The sequence below is a fragment of the Onychostoma macrolepis genome, chromosome 15 (genome assembly GCF_012432095.1).
Source record: "Onychostoma macrolepis isolate SWU-2019 chromosome 15, ASM1243209v1, whole genome shotgun sequence".
In the NCBI taxonomy this organism is placed as follows: Eukaryota; Metazoa; Chordata; class Actinopteri; order Cypriniformes; family Cyprinidae; genus Onychostoma; species Onychostoma macrolepis.
In genome coordinates, this window is record NC_081169.1 from 2590387 (window position 1) to 2609444 (window position 19058).

Sequence of the window (19058 nt, forward strand, 5' to 3'; positions counted from 1 at the left end):
GTACCATCCGGTCTCGGGTCAAAGTTCAAAAGAAGTCTGCAGTGCGTGGTTCGCTCCTGCCGGATTTTTAATTTCTTTATTTTTGGAATAGGTGGTCTTTCATTTTAATTCCTTCAGAAAGATGGCCTCAGGTAAAGATATAAGGTTATACTATATCGTAGTCTATAACGCAGTAATCGGTTTTTATTTGTTTGCTGTTCAGTTTTGAGAGACATAAAAGATGATAGGCGCAGCGCGCGTAGCATTAGCGGCTAAACCGACGACGCGGTGTTTGATAATCTTTGGATAGAAAACCTCACCCACGATAGAAAAACAATCATAAGTCTCTTTAATTACTTTCAACTTATGTTTAGTTAAACAAAACGAGCTCGGTGGATATGTAAATGTACCGGGGACGAGCGTTTAGCCGCTAGCTACTGAATGGCGTGGTGTGATTGTTAGCTTAGCATTTTTACTGATGGTCACATGCACACGCTTATGTACGCGTTTAATTGAATTGTTTAAAACTTTCAGTTTCAGTTCTGTTTACCCTTCACATTTTCTGCCTAATTGTTTATTTCTGTTCGCAGATTCAGGCTACGGTCAGCCTGGCGCTCAACAAAGGTAAGCGCCGGATTACGGGCGTTATCATTTACATACACAATGAATAATTGTTATAGATATCTGTTACTTGGTAAATATTTTGGTGCAAGAATGTGGCGGCAATGCAGTACCACGATTTTAGTTCTTTTTGAAATGGTAGCTCATTAGTTTGTTTCAGGATGTGTAACTTTCCCCCCTTTTTTGATTGTGCAGCTACGGATCGTATGGCGGATCCCAGGCCTATCCAGGTGGACAGGTAATGCTTCATTATATGGTTTAGTGTATGTGTGTATATGAATGTATTTGTGTATATTTGTGTGTTTGAGCGTGATGATTTTGTCTTTCCAGCAGGGATATGGTCAGGGTAATGGCAGCGGCTCTTACAGTGGACAGAGTTACAGTGCTTATGGACAGTCTGGTGGTATGTGCTTTATACGTGCTTTAATGAATGTGTTTAATGATGGATGGTGTGTAATTGATATTTTCCTGAAGGAGAGAGCTTTGGCCAGTCGTCTCAGGGTTACTCCTCTGCTGCTTATGGTCAGCAGCAACCACCACCACCTCCTCAGCAGCAGCAGCCACCTCCTCAGCAGCCTGGCTACGACAGCTATGGACAGCAGGCATCCGAATCCTCGTCCGGGTGAGAGATCTGACTACTGCTTGTCTCTCATTATTGGTAACAAATGACAAACAGAGTGGGATCTATATACAAGTGAATACTCCATGAAATTAGTCCTGACGTGATAAAATAACCTCTTTCAATTCTCTAACCAGTGGTTCTCAAACTTTTCACACCTGGGGCATTTAACATTCTTCTGAGTACCCCCACTTACCGCAGTCACATCTTTTTCACTAAGGGACAATATTTGCCCACTTAAATTGATTTACAGGTGCTTTTTTTTTTTTTTTTTTTTTAAATTTTAGGGAGGCAAAGTTTTTCTAGCCTTATTAATTTTATATCGTTTTGTCATTCTTAACATGCCATTAAGTGTATTAATGTAATAAAGCAATAAATTGTTAACGAAGAGAAACCTGTAGATTTAAAACTAAAATCGCCAATAGGTGGCAGCAAGTCACCGTCACTGAATGAATGCTTCGCTCATTAAGACAAAGAAAACCGCTGTAGATGAATGGGTTATTAATCACGGACTCTCCGAATCGTTCAAAGCTGCAGATTCATTCACTAACGAAACAAATCTACTTTGAAGATACAATGAACAGCAGCGCGATTTGCTAAAGCAGCATATGCGGGCATCCTATAATACACACACATGCTTGTGTGGATGCAGTCAGTTTTGACCTCAAAAGATGAGGTAATTTGTTGTAATTTGACCGTTTACGGCGCTCCGATTTTCCTGTTCTATATTAGAAGCGGCATTTTGCTTGTTAGAAATGCATGCTCAGTTTAATTGTTCTCCAACTTAAAGTAACATTAAAACAAATGCCAAAGCTCAGCAATTTGTTTGCAAACCCCCATCCGTCACCTCACGTACCCCAGTTTGAGAACCACTGCTCTAACCGATGGGACCAGATTGTTTATACCCGCTGTAGAATATTTATTCCATGATGGCACAAGTTTTATTCATTTATTTTTTTAATACTGGGGGGATGATCCTCCAATATGTTCTCTCGGCAGAATTCCTTTATCCATTAAGCATTTTTATTAGATTATGCTGGTTTTAACTCTTGAAGAGATTTTTAACCAAGTTTAAGCCAAATATAGTTTTGGAGTTTTTAGCAAAAATAAGTTGATGACATGATATTCAGCCATAATATTTTTTGCCATGAAAATAGCCACGCAAGCTGGAATGGCATTAAACACAAACTTATTATTGATGAAATGAGTATGTTTACTCTGCTGATTACAGGGTCTCTGCAGGAAGTGTTCTGAAACATGTAAACAGCATTTTTCATATGCCACTGGTTTCTTCCACAGAATGCATAGCCCTGTAACGGTGTAATCCTCATAGTTACTACAGTGCAATGTGAAATTCTGCTCCTGATTGGCCATGTTCCTGCAGAGTTTAGCTCCAACCCTATATGTGAGAGAGACAGCTGTGTTTCATACGATGTAATGTATAGATGGCAGGGCTCGCAAAATTTCAAAATCCCTGGTAGCCCTTCGGGCAGGTACTCTTCTGATTTTGGTAGCCCGAAAATTAATTTAACTAGCCCGAACTAAAAAATTACTTTTTATTTTTATTTATTTTTTTAATATAGAAAATCAGATAGGAGTTTAAATGTCAATCAAAAATATTTTCAATACACAAATATCAACAAATATGAAGGAATTTTATTTCACTATTTACAGGGTGTCTGCAGAATTAAAAATATATTTAAGGCAATTTATGACCCATTTTAAGAGCTGCACAAGTAAAATGAACACCGAATGAGCGGGGTTGGACAATGTCTATGGTAACATACAGTTTTGAGCCATAAAATTACATGGTTTACAGTTCAGATACAGGTTTTCACAAAAACAAAAATCTTATACAACAGCGTTTCAGGCTATAGACCGTTTTTATGAAAAGGGATCAATCAAGCATATAAATCATGTTAATTTAAAACGTATAAATATTACTGTCTTAATTGTTTAGATCTTTAGAAGGCACATCAACTTATTTACAACTGTGTTTGCTGCGTAAAAACATGAGTTGATATTTGCATTGATCTGACCATAAACGGCAAGAAATGCAAATTCACTCTCTGCCACGAGGTGGCGCTTCAGGAGCGCTGAAATGTTGCGGTTTCCCCGGAAACGCTGTACACAAAGCAGCTCCTCGCTCATAAACGCTGCTTTATCAGGAATTATAGGTAAAATGAAATTAAAATGCCAACGACACGTTTCTGAGGACAGTCGGTTCCCTTCAGATACATTCACATAAAGACATCCGCGCCGCGTTTTGACTTGAAACATGCAGCGCTCATATTTATTCAATGACATCATTGCCTTTTGAAGTTTAATCCGGCCGTATCGCGACTCTTGTCTTTCCGTCCCCAACTGTAAGACCTCTTGAAATTATAATTAAGACATTTCTTATACCATTTAACGTATTTAAAACTTTTTATGGCCTTAAGGTTGATACAACTCACTTTCAGAGTTTTTAAGGACCCTCGGGAGATCTGTATTTAAGGAGCCCGTCGGGCAGGCGGTGATACATTTTGGTAGCCCGACTGGAAAACACAATAGCCCCGGGATGTCGGGCTAGCGATTTTGCGAGCCCTGGATGGGGTCGTCCATTGCATGGTGTGGGGCCCTGAAGTGGAAATCACCACAAGCTCATTTGGCTGCTGTCAATAGGACCAGCATATTTAAACGGTCAACAAGGATCATGATGCATCAGAAAATCTGTTGTTACCCACCCATAATTGTTAAACCTCTTCACCTCTATTGTCTCACTGCAGTTATGGTGATAAGTCGTATGGACAGCAGCGATCTTATGGACAGCAGTCAGGAGGAGGTGCTGCTGGAGGAGCGTACGCCCAGTCCGGTGCCTCATACGGGGGGTCTCAAGGTGGATATGTGCGCCGCAATGATGGTAACGTTGTAACTCGCGTAGACCTAAATTGGGAAAAAAAAAAAAAAAAAAATCTGGATCGTTTAGTCTGATTTTGTGGGAAGTTTCATACGCCTGGTTTCACAAACCAAGCTTAAACCTAGTCCTAGACTAAAATATGTCTGGGCTGTTTTAACGGAAAGAAACTTGCACTGACTGATCTATGTCAGTGCTATTAGGGATGCACAATATTATTGGAACAATACTGGAATTGACTGATAATGGCTTAATGTAAACATCAGCCCGATATGAAAAATGTATGCCGATATGCCTTGCCGATTAACCGAATGGCTCATGTGCTTGCCGTCTGATAGTGATAAAATCACATCAGCAGTGTGGTCATTCTTGAAGCTAACGTTTGCCTGAGTGATGATTAGATTCACTGTTTTGGATCGCCGCATTGCATCTAAGAATGCACGTACAGAACGGCGCGTCCTTTGTACAGAAGGGTAAATGGTCACTAACACCTGCTGTAGCAGCGGCAACAGCCTCCCCAGGTCTGGTAAGAGATTTTATTTACTTAGGAGGTGCTGTTGGCCGACTTGTATAAAACTAAAGTTAAATACACAAATAATGTTAAGATTGAGTACTGCTTTATTTAATCAATGTCATAAAATAAGTTATAGATCTCAGAATCTATAGCATACATGAATAAAAATCACGAACATGACACTTGTAAATGAAGTAATTTTATATATGAAGATTTGTTCATTAATGTGTAATTTAAAAAAAAAAAAAAATTCAAACAGATTATGAACTTAAATACAAGGGGCTCTAAAAGATTTTCAAATTTCTTTTGCTTTAGACCATCTACAAATGTTAAATCTACAGTTAAAATTTAAGGTTAGCACTGAATTTATCCGAGGAAAAAACCGCAGCAATTGATTTATAGTTAATTTCAGCTTTCTGTGAAATCTCATTATAAAAACTTCATTAATTGTTTATTTAATTCTAACAAATTAGTTTTTGCAAAAGACCAACCAAAATTAAAAAATTGTTTATCTCTGCACAGGAGAGACCTGGTATTGTTTCGAAACAAAGGGAGATATGAGTATCGGCCAAAATGAGTTGGAAAAATATCCTCATTTCTGCAAAAATCCAATATCGTGCATCTCTGTGCTGTTGTTTTGTCTCAGGGTGCACACTAGTTAAAGATACTTGTGTCCTAATTGATCTATTGCCTAATCTTGGCTTAACCTAAGCCCTGTCTGTGAAACCAGGCTTTAATGCTTGGCAGCAAATCCAAAATCGCGTCTCTCCTCTTCTCCGCAGGTGATAGCCGGAGGTTTGGCGATGACGGTGGCTCGGACAGGACGGAGGGTTACAGGGGCAGAGGACGTGGGAGTTTTGATCGTGGTGGTTATGACCGCGGAGGCTATGACAGAGGTGGCCGTGGCGGCCCACCCTCCGGTATGGGGTAAGTCTGATCACCCCAGAAGGTATCGCCTCACACTGTTAAAAATCAACACTGCACATAGGCCTGCATTTTTAAAAAAAAAAATTTTTTTTTTTTAAATGGTTTATTTATTTTGGTGTGGATAACCCAAATATTTTTCTAGTATCACGAGGAGATTTGTCTATTTTTATTATCTGAAGTGGTTGTGGTCTTTATGGACCCACCATCTGTTTGTTTCTATGAAGTGACAGTCCACCCAATGGAATGTCATTAACTTTATTGTAGTTAGTTGTATGATGCTTGTAAATAGCTTTTAGGCTACAGCAGTAATGTTAGTCTCCATCTGTAGTCCATATTTTTATGCATTAAAATGCATCACGTTCACACATAGGATTGTATGGCAAAAAACAACTGTCACATCTGTGGATATTTTCCCTCAAGGTTTCATCTGCTCTAGAATCAGTAAGAGCTTAAAGTCTGACTTGATCAGTTTAAACATGAGAATTGATCAGAAGCCTGGTGAAATCTTGACATTGTGAAGGAGAGCCCCAAGTTATGCATTTTCTTTTTTTTTTTTTTATGCATTTCTCAGGTTTCCTTTTTGAATTAAATTCTAATTCTGAAGAAAAGGCAAAACAATCTTGAAGTTTCCACTGAAGCCTTTAATGCTGATTTGGAACCTGGTTGAAATCCAGTTTTTAGTGCTCATTTCTTCTGGTCTCCATCAGTTTTCCCTGCTTCCCTTTGGGAGAGTGTTCACATTGGAAAGTTCAGCTGCAAGGAACAGTTCTCAGTCACTCCACTTGAATCGGTGTCTGTACAGTGTTGTTTCTTTTTTGTGTTAACTGGTCTACATTTTATACTACAGGTATCAAAGTGAGTGAAATTAAAGTTGGACCTCAGCCATTGGAGCTCATAAGCACTCATAATGGAAGGAAAATGTGTGCTCGTCTACACGAGTGCCACAACAGTTAGACGCTCAAATCTAGAGTAAATTATTGAACTCGAGGGAGCAGGGAGGTTGTCCTCCGTGCTCTGCTCTGGTTTTAGTCGCATCAAATCTTGACGTTCAACCAAAAAAAAAATATTCTATTGGGATTCAATTCTAATTGGCAAAGAGGCTTGCCGCCTTCGGTTTCAATTTACAATATTTGATGTACATTTGGCCGATCATATTTAACCCATCTGTCAATGGGAGCCGTTTCCTCCTCAGTAGTAAACAATGAATGGAATACTGATAAAGAGGGAGCCTTGCGCTCCCAGGTTTCAACAATGGAAAGCCATCATATCTTCAATTTTTCCTCTGCAGTGGTGGTGACCGTGGTGGCTACAAAAATTACGGTGGTAAGTGATGAGCATCTGTCTCAGTTGGGGAAAGGAGATAAAAAAAAAAACAATACAGAAAGATTAGCTGACAAATGAGCTCTTGAGCCACCATTTTATGTCAACCCAAAGGAACATCACCTTATTGTCTTTATTGCTGTCCTCTCTGGTAATGCTCTTGTGGGCTAAAGTCTAACAACTACCCAGTTTTACTCTTTAAAATGGTCTTCTTGCATGAGGAAATTGAATTAAATGCCAGTGTTCTGGATGCCAACTGTGCACATGGTGAAGAAGAGACATGATTTAGATGAATACTTCTCATTTAATTTTGCTAGTCTCACAGAAAAGTTCATCTGGTGTACAAAGGTGTTGGAAATGGTGCAGCAGTTTTGGACACACTGGTGCATAGAGTAAACTCACTTGTAAAGGTCAAAACTACATAGCAAAGCAGTTTGGTTTTATAAATTGTTCATAGACTATAGTGAAATAAACGTTCATGACTTCATGTTATTTCCCAAGTTCTCAAAGTTGTTTTCCTTTCGTGTCTTGTTGTTTTTCAGGAACCAGAGACTACGGTCAAAAGGATGATGGAGGTGAGTGCAGAAAACATTTCACCCTAAATTTCAAAGTGAGAACGTTGTAGAGAGAGAGAGAGCAGTGCTTTCAGTGAATATTGTTGGCCCTATAAAATCAGGGTTTGAAAAATTATTCAAGATTTTATTTTTTTAAGTGGTGCCGACCGAGTCTGGTTTCTCAAGGTTTTTTTCTCCATTCTGTCTCGGAGGGAGTTTTGGTACCTTGCCGCTATCGCCTCTGGCTTGCTCAGTTGGGGACACTTCATTTCTAGCCATTATCGCCAGTTTGGTTGCACAGATACTATTTAAACTGAGCTAGACAATGACATCTCTGAATTCAATCATGAAATGCCTTTAATGTACAATGACAAGATTAAATACTCAATTTTCAATTACTGACACTCTATCCTCTAATTTGATACTGTTAAGTGCTCTGACACAATCTGTATTGTTAAAAGCGCTATATAAATGTGACTACTTTTTTTTTTTTTTTTTGTAATTGTGCATTTACATTTTTCTGGTAATGAAATTAAGGCATAAAACTGTTTATTTTAATCAATGTATAAATATGTAGTAATGGCATTATGTTAAGGCAGGGGTGTCAAACTCCATTCCTGGAGGTCCGCAGCCCTGCAGAGTTTTGTTCCAACACACAAACCATATAGTTTTCAAATAAGCCTGAAGGACTTGATTAGTTGGATCAGGTGTGTTTAATTTGGGTTGCATCTAAACGCTGCAGGGCTCTGTCCCTCCAGGAACGGTGTCTTAACACCCCTGCGTTAAGGTATACATTCTGTTGTACAACAGTAATATTTGTCACAATTTCTTAAAGTCAAACCAAACCTTTATTTTGATGGGTTGCCATGAAGAGTTTTATATATATATATATATATATATATATATATATATTTTTTTTTTTTTATATGTATTCATTTATATTTTTGGTTGGCATGGTGTGTAAATATTGTAACAGTGTCTCAACTCTAATATGTTCCTTTTCCCAATTACAGATGGCGATCAGGATAACTCGGACAATAACACCATCTTTGTCCAAGGTCTCAGTGAAGACATCACCACTGAGGAAGTGGGTGACTACTTCAAGCAAATTGGAATCATTAAGGCAAGTTTTCTCACCTGACGGTCATGAACTTCACAGACCTGAAGAATCCTGATTTACAGCAGATCTGCTCTGACAGGTCAATAAGAAGACCGGCAAACCTATGATCAATCTGTACACTGACAAAGCCACCGGACGACTGAAGGGTGAAGCCACCGTGTCGTTTGACGATCCTCCCTCAGCCAAAGCTGCCATTGATTGGTTTGATGGTAAGAATCATCTTTGCTGTCTCTTTGACTTCAGTAGCATTATAAACAATGGGGCTGATTTGTGGCTGCTTTGTTTTGCTGGAATACAGGAAAAGAGTTCAATGGAAAACCCATCAAGGTGTCATTTGCTACCAGAAGAGCTGAATTCACCCAGAGAGGAGGAGGAGGTGGAGCTGGTGGTGGTGGAGGAGGTGGAGGAGCAGGAGGAGGTGGTGGACGAGGACGTGGTGGTAGGATTTGTAAATCTGACTCTACTCTGCTTGTAGAAGACCAATCAGTGGTTTTGCAAGTCATATTTCTGCTGTTTTGTGCATTTGCTCAGGTTTTCGAGGCAGAGGTGGCTTTGGTGGAGGTCCCTCATTTGATGTCAAGGGTGGAGACTGGCCTTGTCCCAACAGGTTTGGCGCATGTAGTTATTTGTGTTTTTTTGAGAGGGATTTGTCGTCCCATTATATTTATTGCTAAACCATCTCTTGCAGTTCTTGTGGCAACATGAACTTTGCTAGAAGATATGAATGCAACAGGTGTGGAACGCCAAAGCCAGAAGGTGATGGAGATGGTAAGTGTGACGCTTGTACATGAGCTGAAACAATTGTCCAATAGAGGGAGCAGTTTAAGGAAGCTGGTTTCCACTGTGTGTGTGTGTATATATTCCTCTAAATTGTTTCTTGCCATTCTGTGGAGAAAAAAACGAAATTGTGACCAACTCAGTACTGCAAGAAAAAACACAATTTTCCTGTGCAATTCTGATTCAGAATTGAGATGTTAACTATATACAATTCTGACTTTTTTTTTTTTTTTTTCCTTTTGCAAATATGTAAACTCGAGACTCAGAAAAATCGCATCATATGACCCCTTTAATAACTGCAAGATTTCTATTTTTCTTTTTTCTTTAGTGTGGTATGTAGCTGTTTGTGCATGTATGCGATCTGCAGAGTTAGAATAAATCCTTTTGTGGGAGACTTTGAGCTTTCTGTCTAAAAGAGAAGGCAGATCCAGACCGGGCTAAAATTAAAATTCAATTTTGAGTTTTTATCCTGGAATTATTTTATTTTGATTCACGTTTCAATATTTAAGGCAATGTTGCCTTTTTTCAGAATTCACAGTGTCCCAAATCCTTTAACTGCTCTGGTCTGTGGTGGACAGCAGTTTGCGCTGCTCTGCCGAAGTATCTCGTGAGTGCTGTTTCATGTCAAGCAGAAGTTATCCACATCACTTTAACTGCTGTGATTTCCACCTGACTGCTGTAGATCGTGGCGGACGAGGCGGGTACGGAGGAGACCGCGGGGACCGCGGCGGCTTCAGAGGCGGCAGAGGAGGAGGCTTCCGAGGTGGAGACCGTGGAGGATACAAAATGGGCGGAAGGTATTGAAACCCCTCAGCTCTGCAGTCAATCAGATTTATCACGAGTTTTCTTTGACGTTGAGTAATGCTCCTCTCCATTGCATCCTAAAGGGGAGACCACAGAGAGGATCGACGAGGCCGGCCTTACTGAAGCCATTCCAGACGTGTTTATTGTGGGGTGGGGATGAGAGGGTACGGGGAGAGGTTTGTGTCTGCAATCCTTTCTGTTGCATGAGCATATACTGTCTGAAATGAGCAGTTTTTTCCCATAAATGTTGAATCTACTGTGAGGGGCTGAGTGAAGGGAACTGGATGAATTTGATCTCTGCCACTTTGTACAGCTTTAGTCCTGTAAGGAAGTGGCAGCACTGGCCACAGATCAGCTTTAAAGGGTCATTTTGCTCTGGGTGAAAGGGGAGGGGCCAGATGTTATTTTTGTTACTTTTTAATTTCCTGACCTGTTGAATCCGGCATTTAGTGTGTGATAGATTTGTGAAATGCTTATTGTTTTGTAAAAATCAATCAACACAAACCGTTTTACTTGTTTCTTTTTGTTTTTGATTTCTTTTTTTTTTTTTTTTTTTGCAAAAAATATTAAACACCCTTTTGATCTTACTTGTTTTTGTCTTTATGATTTACTTTTTGTAGTATACATTATACTATATGCAATAAATAGCAACATTAAGTTGCAAAAAAATTATAATGTGAGTGCTTTATATATACAATATAATCTGACTCCTTTATTTTTAGTGTCATAATTGCACATTACATATTTATCAAATACCAGCCTCTGCTTGGTTGAATAAGAACCAGTGAAATACTGAGTGCACCTCATTAAAAATGATTAAAGTAAAAACCTTACAGATAAAAGGAAGTTTGTTAAAACAAGGGTACAGATGAAGGTCTGTTTCTATCTGTGGCTGATTTCAAATTGCAATTTTGGACACTGGAATATTCTTCCATAGTAATAATGGGTCATAAACAACGATTTAAAACCATTTGTTAATGGTTAACATTGCTGTTCTGATTCTGACCAAAGAGAGCATTCAAATAACTTTAATAGATCTATTAGTTGATCTTTCCGATGTTTGAAGATGAGGCTACAATCTCTTAAGTAAATCTGCGTGATTCATCGGAGGGTGATGCCACGTGGATCTTCTGACAATTTCATCCTTTTATAAAGTTTCATAGAGAACAATGCATGTAGAAGAACAGCAGTACATGTGTGAGCGGGTCAGACCATCTTTTCAAGGTGTTTATTTTAAACCAGAGAGAATCTGTTGGTTACTATTATATTCGAAGAAAAGGTTCTATATAGAACTTTAAAGAGTTCTGTCAGGTGCTACATGAACCCCTGAAATGACAGGTTCCATATAGAACCCTTCAGGGTTCTTTGTAGCCAGGAAAAAGGTTTTATACAGAACCCTAGGGTTTCCCATATTATCGGTTTAATTGTTTTATTTTAATTAAATTTGAAGACTTAAAACAGCTGGTATAGATAAACTGAAATAAGCATAACACATGACGAGCAATATGGGCCTAAATGAAGCGGTAAATTGCAACGGGGATTAAAACAAATTTGTTTATTTATTCACACCCCAATCATAAATACATATTGAATGCTGGAATCCACAAAAAAAAATGAAAGTTTAACTTTGTGAAAAAGTGCCACTTTTTGTTGTAACCAGTAGCTAAATTGCTCTGCTGACTCTTCCGAAGACTTCAGGTGAACCAACACACACAACTGCTGAATTTTCCTTGCATTGTAATCAACGTGATTGCATCATCATCGCTCTGTGCTCCTTGTTACATGATGCTACATAACTGCATGATTTGTATAATTTTAGGGGATTTTTTGCCATATGAACATTACACAGTTAAGAAGTGCTATACAAATAAATGTGAATTGAAGAAAACTTGATGCATCTCTTTTCCTCCTGTCGGTGTCAGAAGGGAAGCCACACATTGGTACTGTGAGTGTCTGGAGCATTCCCATGCAGCACAGCAACTGTGACATGATGTTCAGTTTGCTGGCTCAGGAAGCGGTCCGAATCTTGTAAATTCACAGTCCTCTGCCCTTTGAAACCCAGCCATTTTCCAGTTTTAGACTAATAATATTGCCCCTCCTGCCTATTACGAGCATTTACACATTTGATAGCCCCATTCATTTCAAGCCAATACGTTTATTACACAGTTATGTTATATTATGTTATACAATCATTATATATATATATATCATACCACTAGAAAATGCACATTATATTCATATAAATAGAGGTTGGTCTATGCGGAAATTGATTTTTTTTTCTTCACCGTTATTTGTAAGTCTTACACTGTATTTTGCGCCAGTTATCACAGATCACAGACGCATTACAGATCATCAGGTCATCTGTAATGTATCTGCTTGTTTTACACTCTTTGGTCACCAGGTGGTACTGTAAGGAAAGGAACCCTTTTGTGAAGCACTTGTCTGAAACGCTTCAATGCTTCACCTCACCATCACTCCCTTGAACTGTTTCCTAGTGTTTTTAACTTCCTTTGTCAGAACGGGAACCTGATGGGGTTTTTTTTTTAATTGCAAGAAAGAAAATACAACAAGAAACAGCACTGCATCGAAATACAATAACATAAAGGAAAGGTAAAATAAATAACACCTCAATCAGAATAGAAAGTGTCTTTATAAGCCTTAAGAAACGTCTCATTGTTATTGTTACCAAAAACTTTAAAAGATTTAACAATAAGCTAAATTTCAGGAAGAAAGACACCAAATCTAGGTAACATCTTCAGAAATTAGTTTTTGTGAATAAAACATTTACAATGCAACACAAAGAAATTGTGAAAACAAGATCGATAGCATGCTCACTGATATACAGAAATATCTTTCAGCAAAAAATTTAAAGCATATTTTATAAAAGAAGATAATTAACAACATAAATTCTGATTGTAATGATAGAATAAATGAAGTAAAGTTTCTTCCTCAACTTTACAGAATACACACACACTATATTGCCAGAAGTGAACTAGTGAACAGGTTTGACTACTTTAGTAATTTCCATGAGTACAAATCTTAATTTTTAAGCATATAATTATAAAAGCATATAGTGTGGAAGAACTTGACTGGTCTGCAGAAAGCCAAGTCCTGATCCAAGCTGAACACCTCTGGTGTGACTTTAAATGCAGAACTTGAGTCAAAAACTCCACCAAACACCAGTGACTCGTATGGGTGGGGCGCGGAAAAGTGGGCGCAGGAAGTATACTTGAAGTAAACTTGCAATAGTTCCACTTTTGTCGTCTCTAGGTGCTGATCCACCATCTGATCTGGATACAGACTGGATCGGGTGGCTACGGTGATCTCAGAATAAGAAAGAAAAAGACTAATATTAGCGTAGATGCCGTTCTTCTTACGATGTAACGAGTACATCGTGTGTTATGGGGAGTGTTCCCGGTTCCGGTTGATCTAATTAATGCAGCCTAACAATCCTTTAACGGATTTGAATAATAGAAGCGTATTAATGTGTTATGTGTACGCCAGGATAAAGAGATGTGTCTTTAATCTAGATTTAAACTGACAGAGTGTGTCTGCCTCCCGAACAGTGTTAGGTAGATTGTTTCAGAGTTTGGGTGCTAAATAGGAAAAGGATCTGCCGCCCGCAGTCGATTTTGATATTCTAGGTATTATCAAACGGACAGAGTCATGCTTCCTGGTTCTAGTAAGGACTCTAGCTGCTGCATTTTGAACCAGCTGGAGTTTGTTTATTAAGCATGCAGAACTACCACCCAATAAAGCATTACAATAATCTAACCTTGAGGTCATAAATGCATGAATTAGTATTTCTGCATTTGACATTAAGAGCATAGGTCGTAATTTAGATATGTTTTTAAGATGGAAAAATGCAGTTTTACAAATGCTAGAAACATGTTTTTCGAAGGAAAGATTTCTATCAAAAAGTACGCCTGGGTTCCTGACTGATGAAGAAGAATCCATCAAGTATTATATAGTAATCTAGATTATTACATGATGCCAATGTCTACTGGTAATACTGTACTGACAGGCAGCGATGCTCCAATGATGACTGCACAAGTTAGCATCTACGTACGTGTGGGTTGTGTGGACTACACTGAAAAACAAGAGTAATAATTAATTTATTCAAAATTCCAAGATGAAATACAATGTTAAAGTTAACGTTAAAGTTAAAGACATAGTTTTCAGGCAGTGAAATTGCATCTGAATTTGTGTCAAGTTTTAGACATTTTCATGCATGAGTTCCAAATCAAATATACTGCAAGTAAGTAAGTAAGACCTTTTCAGTTTGTTTCAGATAGTGAAAAAGCATTTGATTGTGTGTGAAGTTTCAGACAGTTTGGCAAAAATAATTAACCCTAATGGGACAAAGTCAGTTATAAATGACGGAACCCTAAAAAGAAGGTCAAAGGTCAGATGTAGAAAACTAATTTTGGAAAATGATTTTACTCCCAAATATATGTAAAATATAAAGTCAGTTATTTTTTTAAGCTGTGAATTCACAATTAGTCCTTTAGAGGGTTAAAGCAAATCTCGTGTCTGTGACCAATATTTACTATATTTATTTACTTTGATGATTGATGACCCGAATAATTCATAAATATTATTATTGCTGGTGTCTCTGTTAGACAATATTCCTTTAGAAAAATGAGTGATTTATACACTTTGTAATATTGGCGTTGTTTTATACTGTGAATTATCAGCGCTCAGTCGACACTCAGAGGCTGTGTTTCATATCAAACCCTGCACCCTCGTTCACTGTTCACTACATGAGTTCATTAATACAGTCCACCTGACAGAGAGAACGAACACTAATGAGTGAATTCAGACACTGATGAACAGCTGATGTTAACGAGCAGAATCACTGAAGAAAAGAGAAACAAGACAAACACAAGAACTACAACTGACTCACAGCCTTGGATGAAATCAGCTGAAATTAAAGAAGACTTTGGCTGCATCCGAAAACTGAAAAATGCTGCCTTCGGAGGACACACTTCAAGGCAGGAAGGCATCAAGGCGCGTCCGAATCCAAAGTTAGCTTCACTTCCTGTCTCCTGAGATGCCTTCATCTGATCGATTTTTGAAGGCAGCATAGATGTATCCTAGTTGGGTTGTTGACCCTTAACTCTTTTTATTTGTTTCAGTGGCTGCTGTAATATGTGAAAAACACATTCACTTATTGTAAGCTAGCTATTAGAGACACTACTGCTCACTCCGTTTCACTCCTCAGACCACTTCTTGCTATCTATTTGGCCGCTTTCATCCAGATTAGCATGCATAACCCCCTCTGACCCCGGTAGTCCGATGCTCTCCGTGATGTTCTCTCGCTCTAGTCTCAAAGCTCAAAAAGGAAGTGAGACTGATGCTGAGTCACTCCCTGTCTTCGTTCTCTGCAGGGAACTTTAGTTGGGGTATTTTGATGTTTTAACAGTGGAGATATTTGCAAACAAGCCTGCACTTTTTTTTTAGACTTAATTATTTCACATTATAGCAGTCCTAGAATACAACTGCATGGAACTTTGTCCTGTTTTAATGTTTGTAACATTAAGTCATTATATAAAAATTATTTGGATGGGATCATGTAGACTCACACAGTATCAGTAGCACACATGTAGACTCACACTAACATATCAAGATTCAGCGTATGAACCTCAACAGTGGTGACAGTCAACAAAATATTCAGATCAACTCTGAACATCACAAAACAAGCTTTTCGTTGATGGTCAGCATTGTTGAGGTTGATACGCTGAATCTTGATATCTGTGTGAGTCTACCTGACCCTGTCCAATATAATTTCTGCATAATGACTTAAAAACATTCAAAATATGCTCTTTGTGGAGTTGTTTAATCCTCCTCTGCTGAGATCTTCGGAGATTTAATGTCTTTTATCTTCAGCTGAGTTCATCTAAGGCTGTGGCGGCAGTCAGTTGAGGAAGGAAGTTTACAATCACAGTTTTTGATGTCTGTGGTTCAGGGCCGTAGCTGGGGTTTACCAGGTCGTACCCGTGGGCCCTGTTTGAAATTTTTTAATTTGTATGTTCGTTCTATTTATTTATTTGTGCTATTTACACAAAGTTTCAAGTTTGTAGGTGTCCAGGTACAGAAAACGAATAATTAAATGTTAAATAGAACTGCATGGTCTTCACTGTAAAAATTAAATATACAGTCAAACCTAAATTTATTCAGACACCTTCAACATTTCTAAACTGTGTCAGAACAAATTCATCTTGATAATGTCAGAAAACTTAGCTAGAAAGGTATGTAATGGATTACAATCAACCAAAAATTCTATCAATACTTTGTTGAACAATTACCAAGCAATGCTTCATTTTGTTCAGTCTGTAAAAAGGTTGCATTAGCAATTAAAGAAAAGACACATTAGCGAAACATGGTCAGGTCAAGTGTCTGAATAATTTTTGGTCCCAAATTTTTTATCAGTTTTACTGGTAGTCCACTGTATGAAGAATTGTTGGGTATAATATGTCACAGTTTACTTTATTTTGCACAGAACACCGCGCGCTGATGCTGATTTGGGCTCTTTCACATCTTTTTCTGTATGCGATTTGTATTTGTTCGTTCAGGTGCAGGAGGACGCGAAGGAGAGCTCGGCTCTGTCGTGTTATTAAACAAAAGAGAGCAGGCTCATTCAACGTGTCGACTCATTTGCTGAAGCTTTTATCTCTCTCCATACAGTTCTCCCGGGATCCCCTCGACAGCCCCTTTCTCTTAAAGAGCCCCATAACAAACACATAATAATCACACCGCAGGCTGTCTGCGTGCGCACCGAACACGGCCCGCGAGTACTCAGTTCAGCTTTTCCGCGTCTTGTGTGTGAATGCTTTAAACTCTTTTGAATGTTTAAATTGATAAGGCTTAAAAACTTGTGCAAATGATAAGCTTTCATGACGATGCGCAGCAGTGTCCCGTCAACTGTCCTGAGCGTCTTTTTAGGTGAGTGCACTTCCATAATGTAATGTACTTAAAGTGCTCTATTTTCACGCGCTAATTTTGTGCTTAATAAAAATGATCCTTTAGTACTTCTTAAGATCATCTAAGTGTACTCAACTGTGCTATTTTGAGACACCATGAATATGAACTAACATGCGCTTTTAAAATTAGGGTTGTTCTGATTCTGATACTAGTATCGGAAATTCCACCAATACCACAAAAAATTCTGGCATCGAATCCCATAGACTCCCCATGTTAAAATGCCCAATTGTACTGCAGTAAAAAACATGTTTACAGCCTGGTGCAAAAAATTATTTTGGTCTATATAGCTAGACCAATTTTTTGCCCTTCCTGACAACTGTGTGTGTGTTTTTTATAACTCATCCGTTTAAATTATATTAAGCCTTAAAGTTCTGCAAAATTAAGGGCGTGGCCACTTGAGTGACAGGTGGACTGCTGCTCTGCTCCAGAGTGTGATACTCGCTCGAGTGTGAAACTTAGAAAACTGGCTTTAAAGATTTATATTTGTACAGAAAAAAATAATTATAGGTAGGACACTGGGAATCTGGCAATTAGATGTTTTAATGAAAATGATCTCAAACTTGTTTTTACGGCTATATTGATATACTCTGCTTTTGCACTGTCTGCAAAAAGTGAGATGTCACGCCAAGAAAAAAGGCAGTAACTTCCACATTATATACAGTATTTGGGTGCTGATCACCATTTACAGAATCATTTTAGTAACATCTGGATAAAATCTAGTGATCATTGGCTAGGCTATCTAGTAATGTGATTATTTTCTTTTTTTTCTGACCATAACAACCAGACAAAGTTAAACACGAGTGGATACCGTTTTGCAACCAATTTATTTGCAATGTTCTAACATTAAAGGATATACTTAGCCTATTGTTTTTACATCAAACTGAATGAAAATGGCTTAAGAACAACTTGTGGATTGATGTGAACACCAGCAGGAATAATGCTCTGATTGTGAATTAAACATCTCCGACGGCGTTCATTGCAATGGATTTTGTCGACTTACAAGAAAAGGAAGGAAAAGGATATAATTGCGAACAGTTATTGATTTTATTTGTGATACGCTGTCGGGGCATTTGAGGATCACGTACAGAAGTGTGCAGCCCCAGACTGACAGCTTGCACGGAGTGAATAATCTGCATTATATATATATATATATATATATATATATATATATATATATACTGTATATATATAAACACTTTAAAGATTATTTACGATTAATTATTGTTGCCAAGTTATCGAATCGTTATTGCTTACAGTGCTTTGTTATATGGAGCAGTTTGTTAGATCGCGATCTCTCTCATTTGTTTCTCTAATGAAGTGCCAACAGATATCTAAGTACACAATAAACGCGATAGATTTTAATGAACAGTAAAACAAAGGCAGAATACCGTATAACTCCAGGCTGGCACAGTATTGACAACGAATGCAAACAAATGCAGAGCACCGTAACTTATTTGAGCTTTCCAAAACAAAATCAAGAGCGGTAACTGATGTTATACTGTGTTCTGCCTTGGTTTCTGCGGGGCTTTTCTCCATGATACTTAAACACATGCCCCAAAATGATCAATAACTAATTTTCGACCAAAAACGAAATTATGGTGTTTTGTCTTTGCACGGCAGCACTGCTGTCAGTATAGAGGGGCGTGGTTTCAGCTCAGCTTCACCCACGTCCCGCCTTTTTGCCCATTTTCGATTATCCGGGAGTGACGCGCGGTGATGCGCTTCCAAGATGGCGGTGGTCGGCTCCGCCCACTTTAGGCTTCAAAAACGCTTTACAGAAACCTACGGGTGACGTCACGGACACTACGTCCATTTTTTTTTTTACAGTCTATTTTGTTTTTTATTTTTTTACAGTATTTGACGCACCGTAAGCTCTAGTGTGAGTTGGGTTCTCCGCTCTCCAGAGCTATGTCTGTTGGTCAAGCTAGCATTGCTCCCCTCAC

At 38.4% G+C, this 19058-nt stretch overlaps 1 protein-coding gene across 6 annotated transcripts; it reads left to right on the forward strand.

Annotated features, from left to right (window-relative positions):
• On the forward strand, positions 1-10800 carry taf15 (TAF15 RNA polymerase II, TATA box binding protein (TBP)-associated factor). 6 transcript variants are annotated; one of them, XM_058744924.1, is made up of 16 exons: positions 1-131; positions 570-603; positions 796-838; positions 934-1003; positions 1075-1222; positions 3988-4121; positions 5412-5556; positions 6845-6879; positions 7419-7451; positions 8444-8553; positions 8630-8759; positions 8849-8989; positions 9082-9157; positions 9239-9318; positions 10010-10124; positions 10215-10800. In XM_058744924.1, exons 1-16 carry the CDS (start codon positions 122-124, stop codon positions 10252-10254), a joined length of 1344 nt encoding a protein of 447 aa, XP_058600907.1. In that variant the 5' UTR covers positions 1-121; the 3' UTR covers positions 10255-10800. The 6 variants fall into 6 exon arrangements, with proteins under 6 accessions (XP_058600907.1, XP_058600906.1, XP_058600908.1 ...); XM_058744923.1 differs by having other exon boundaries at positions 3-131; positions 931-1003; XM_058744925.1 differs by having other exon boundaries at positions 5-131; positions 931-1003; positions 3988-4097.
• The last annotated feature ends 8258 nt before the right edge of the window (positions 10801-19058 follow it).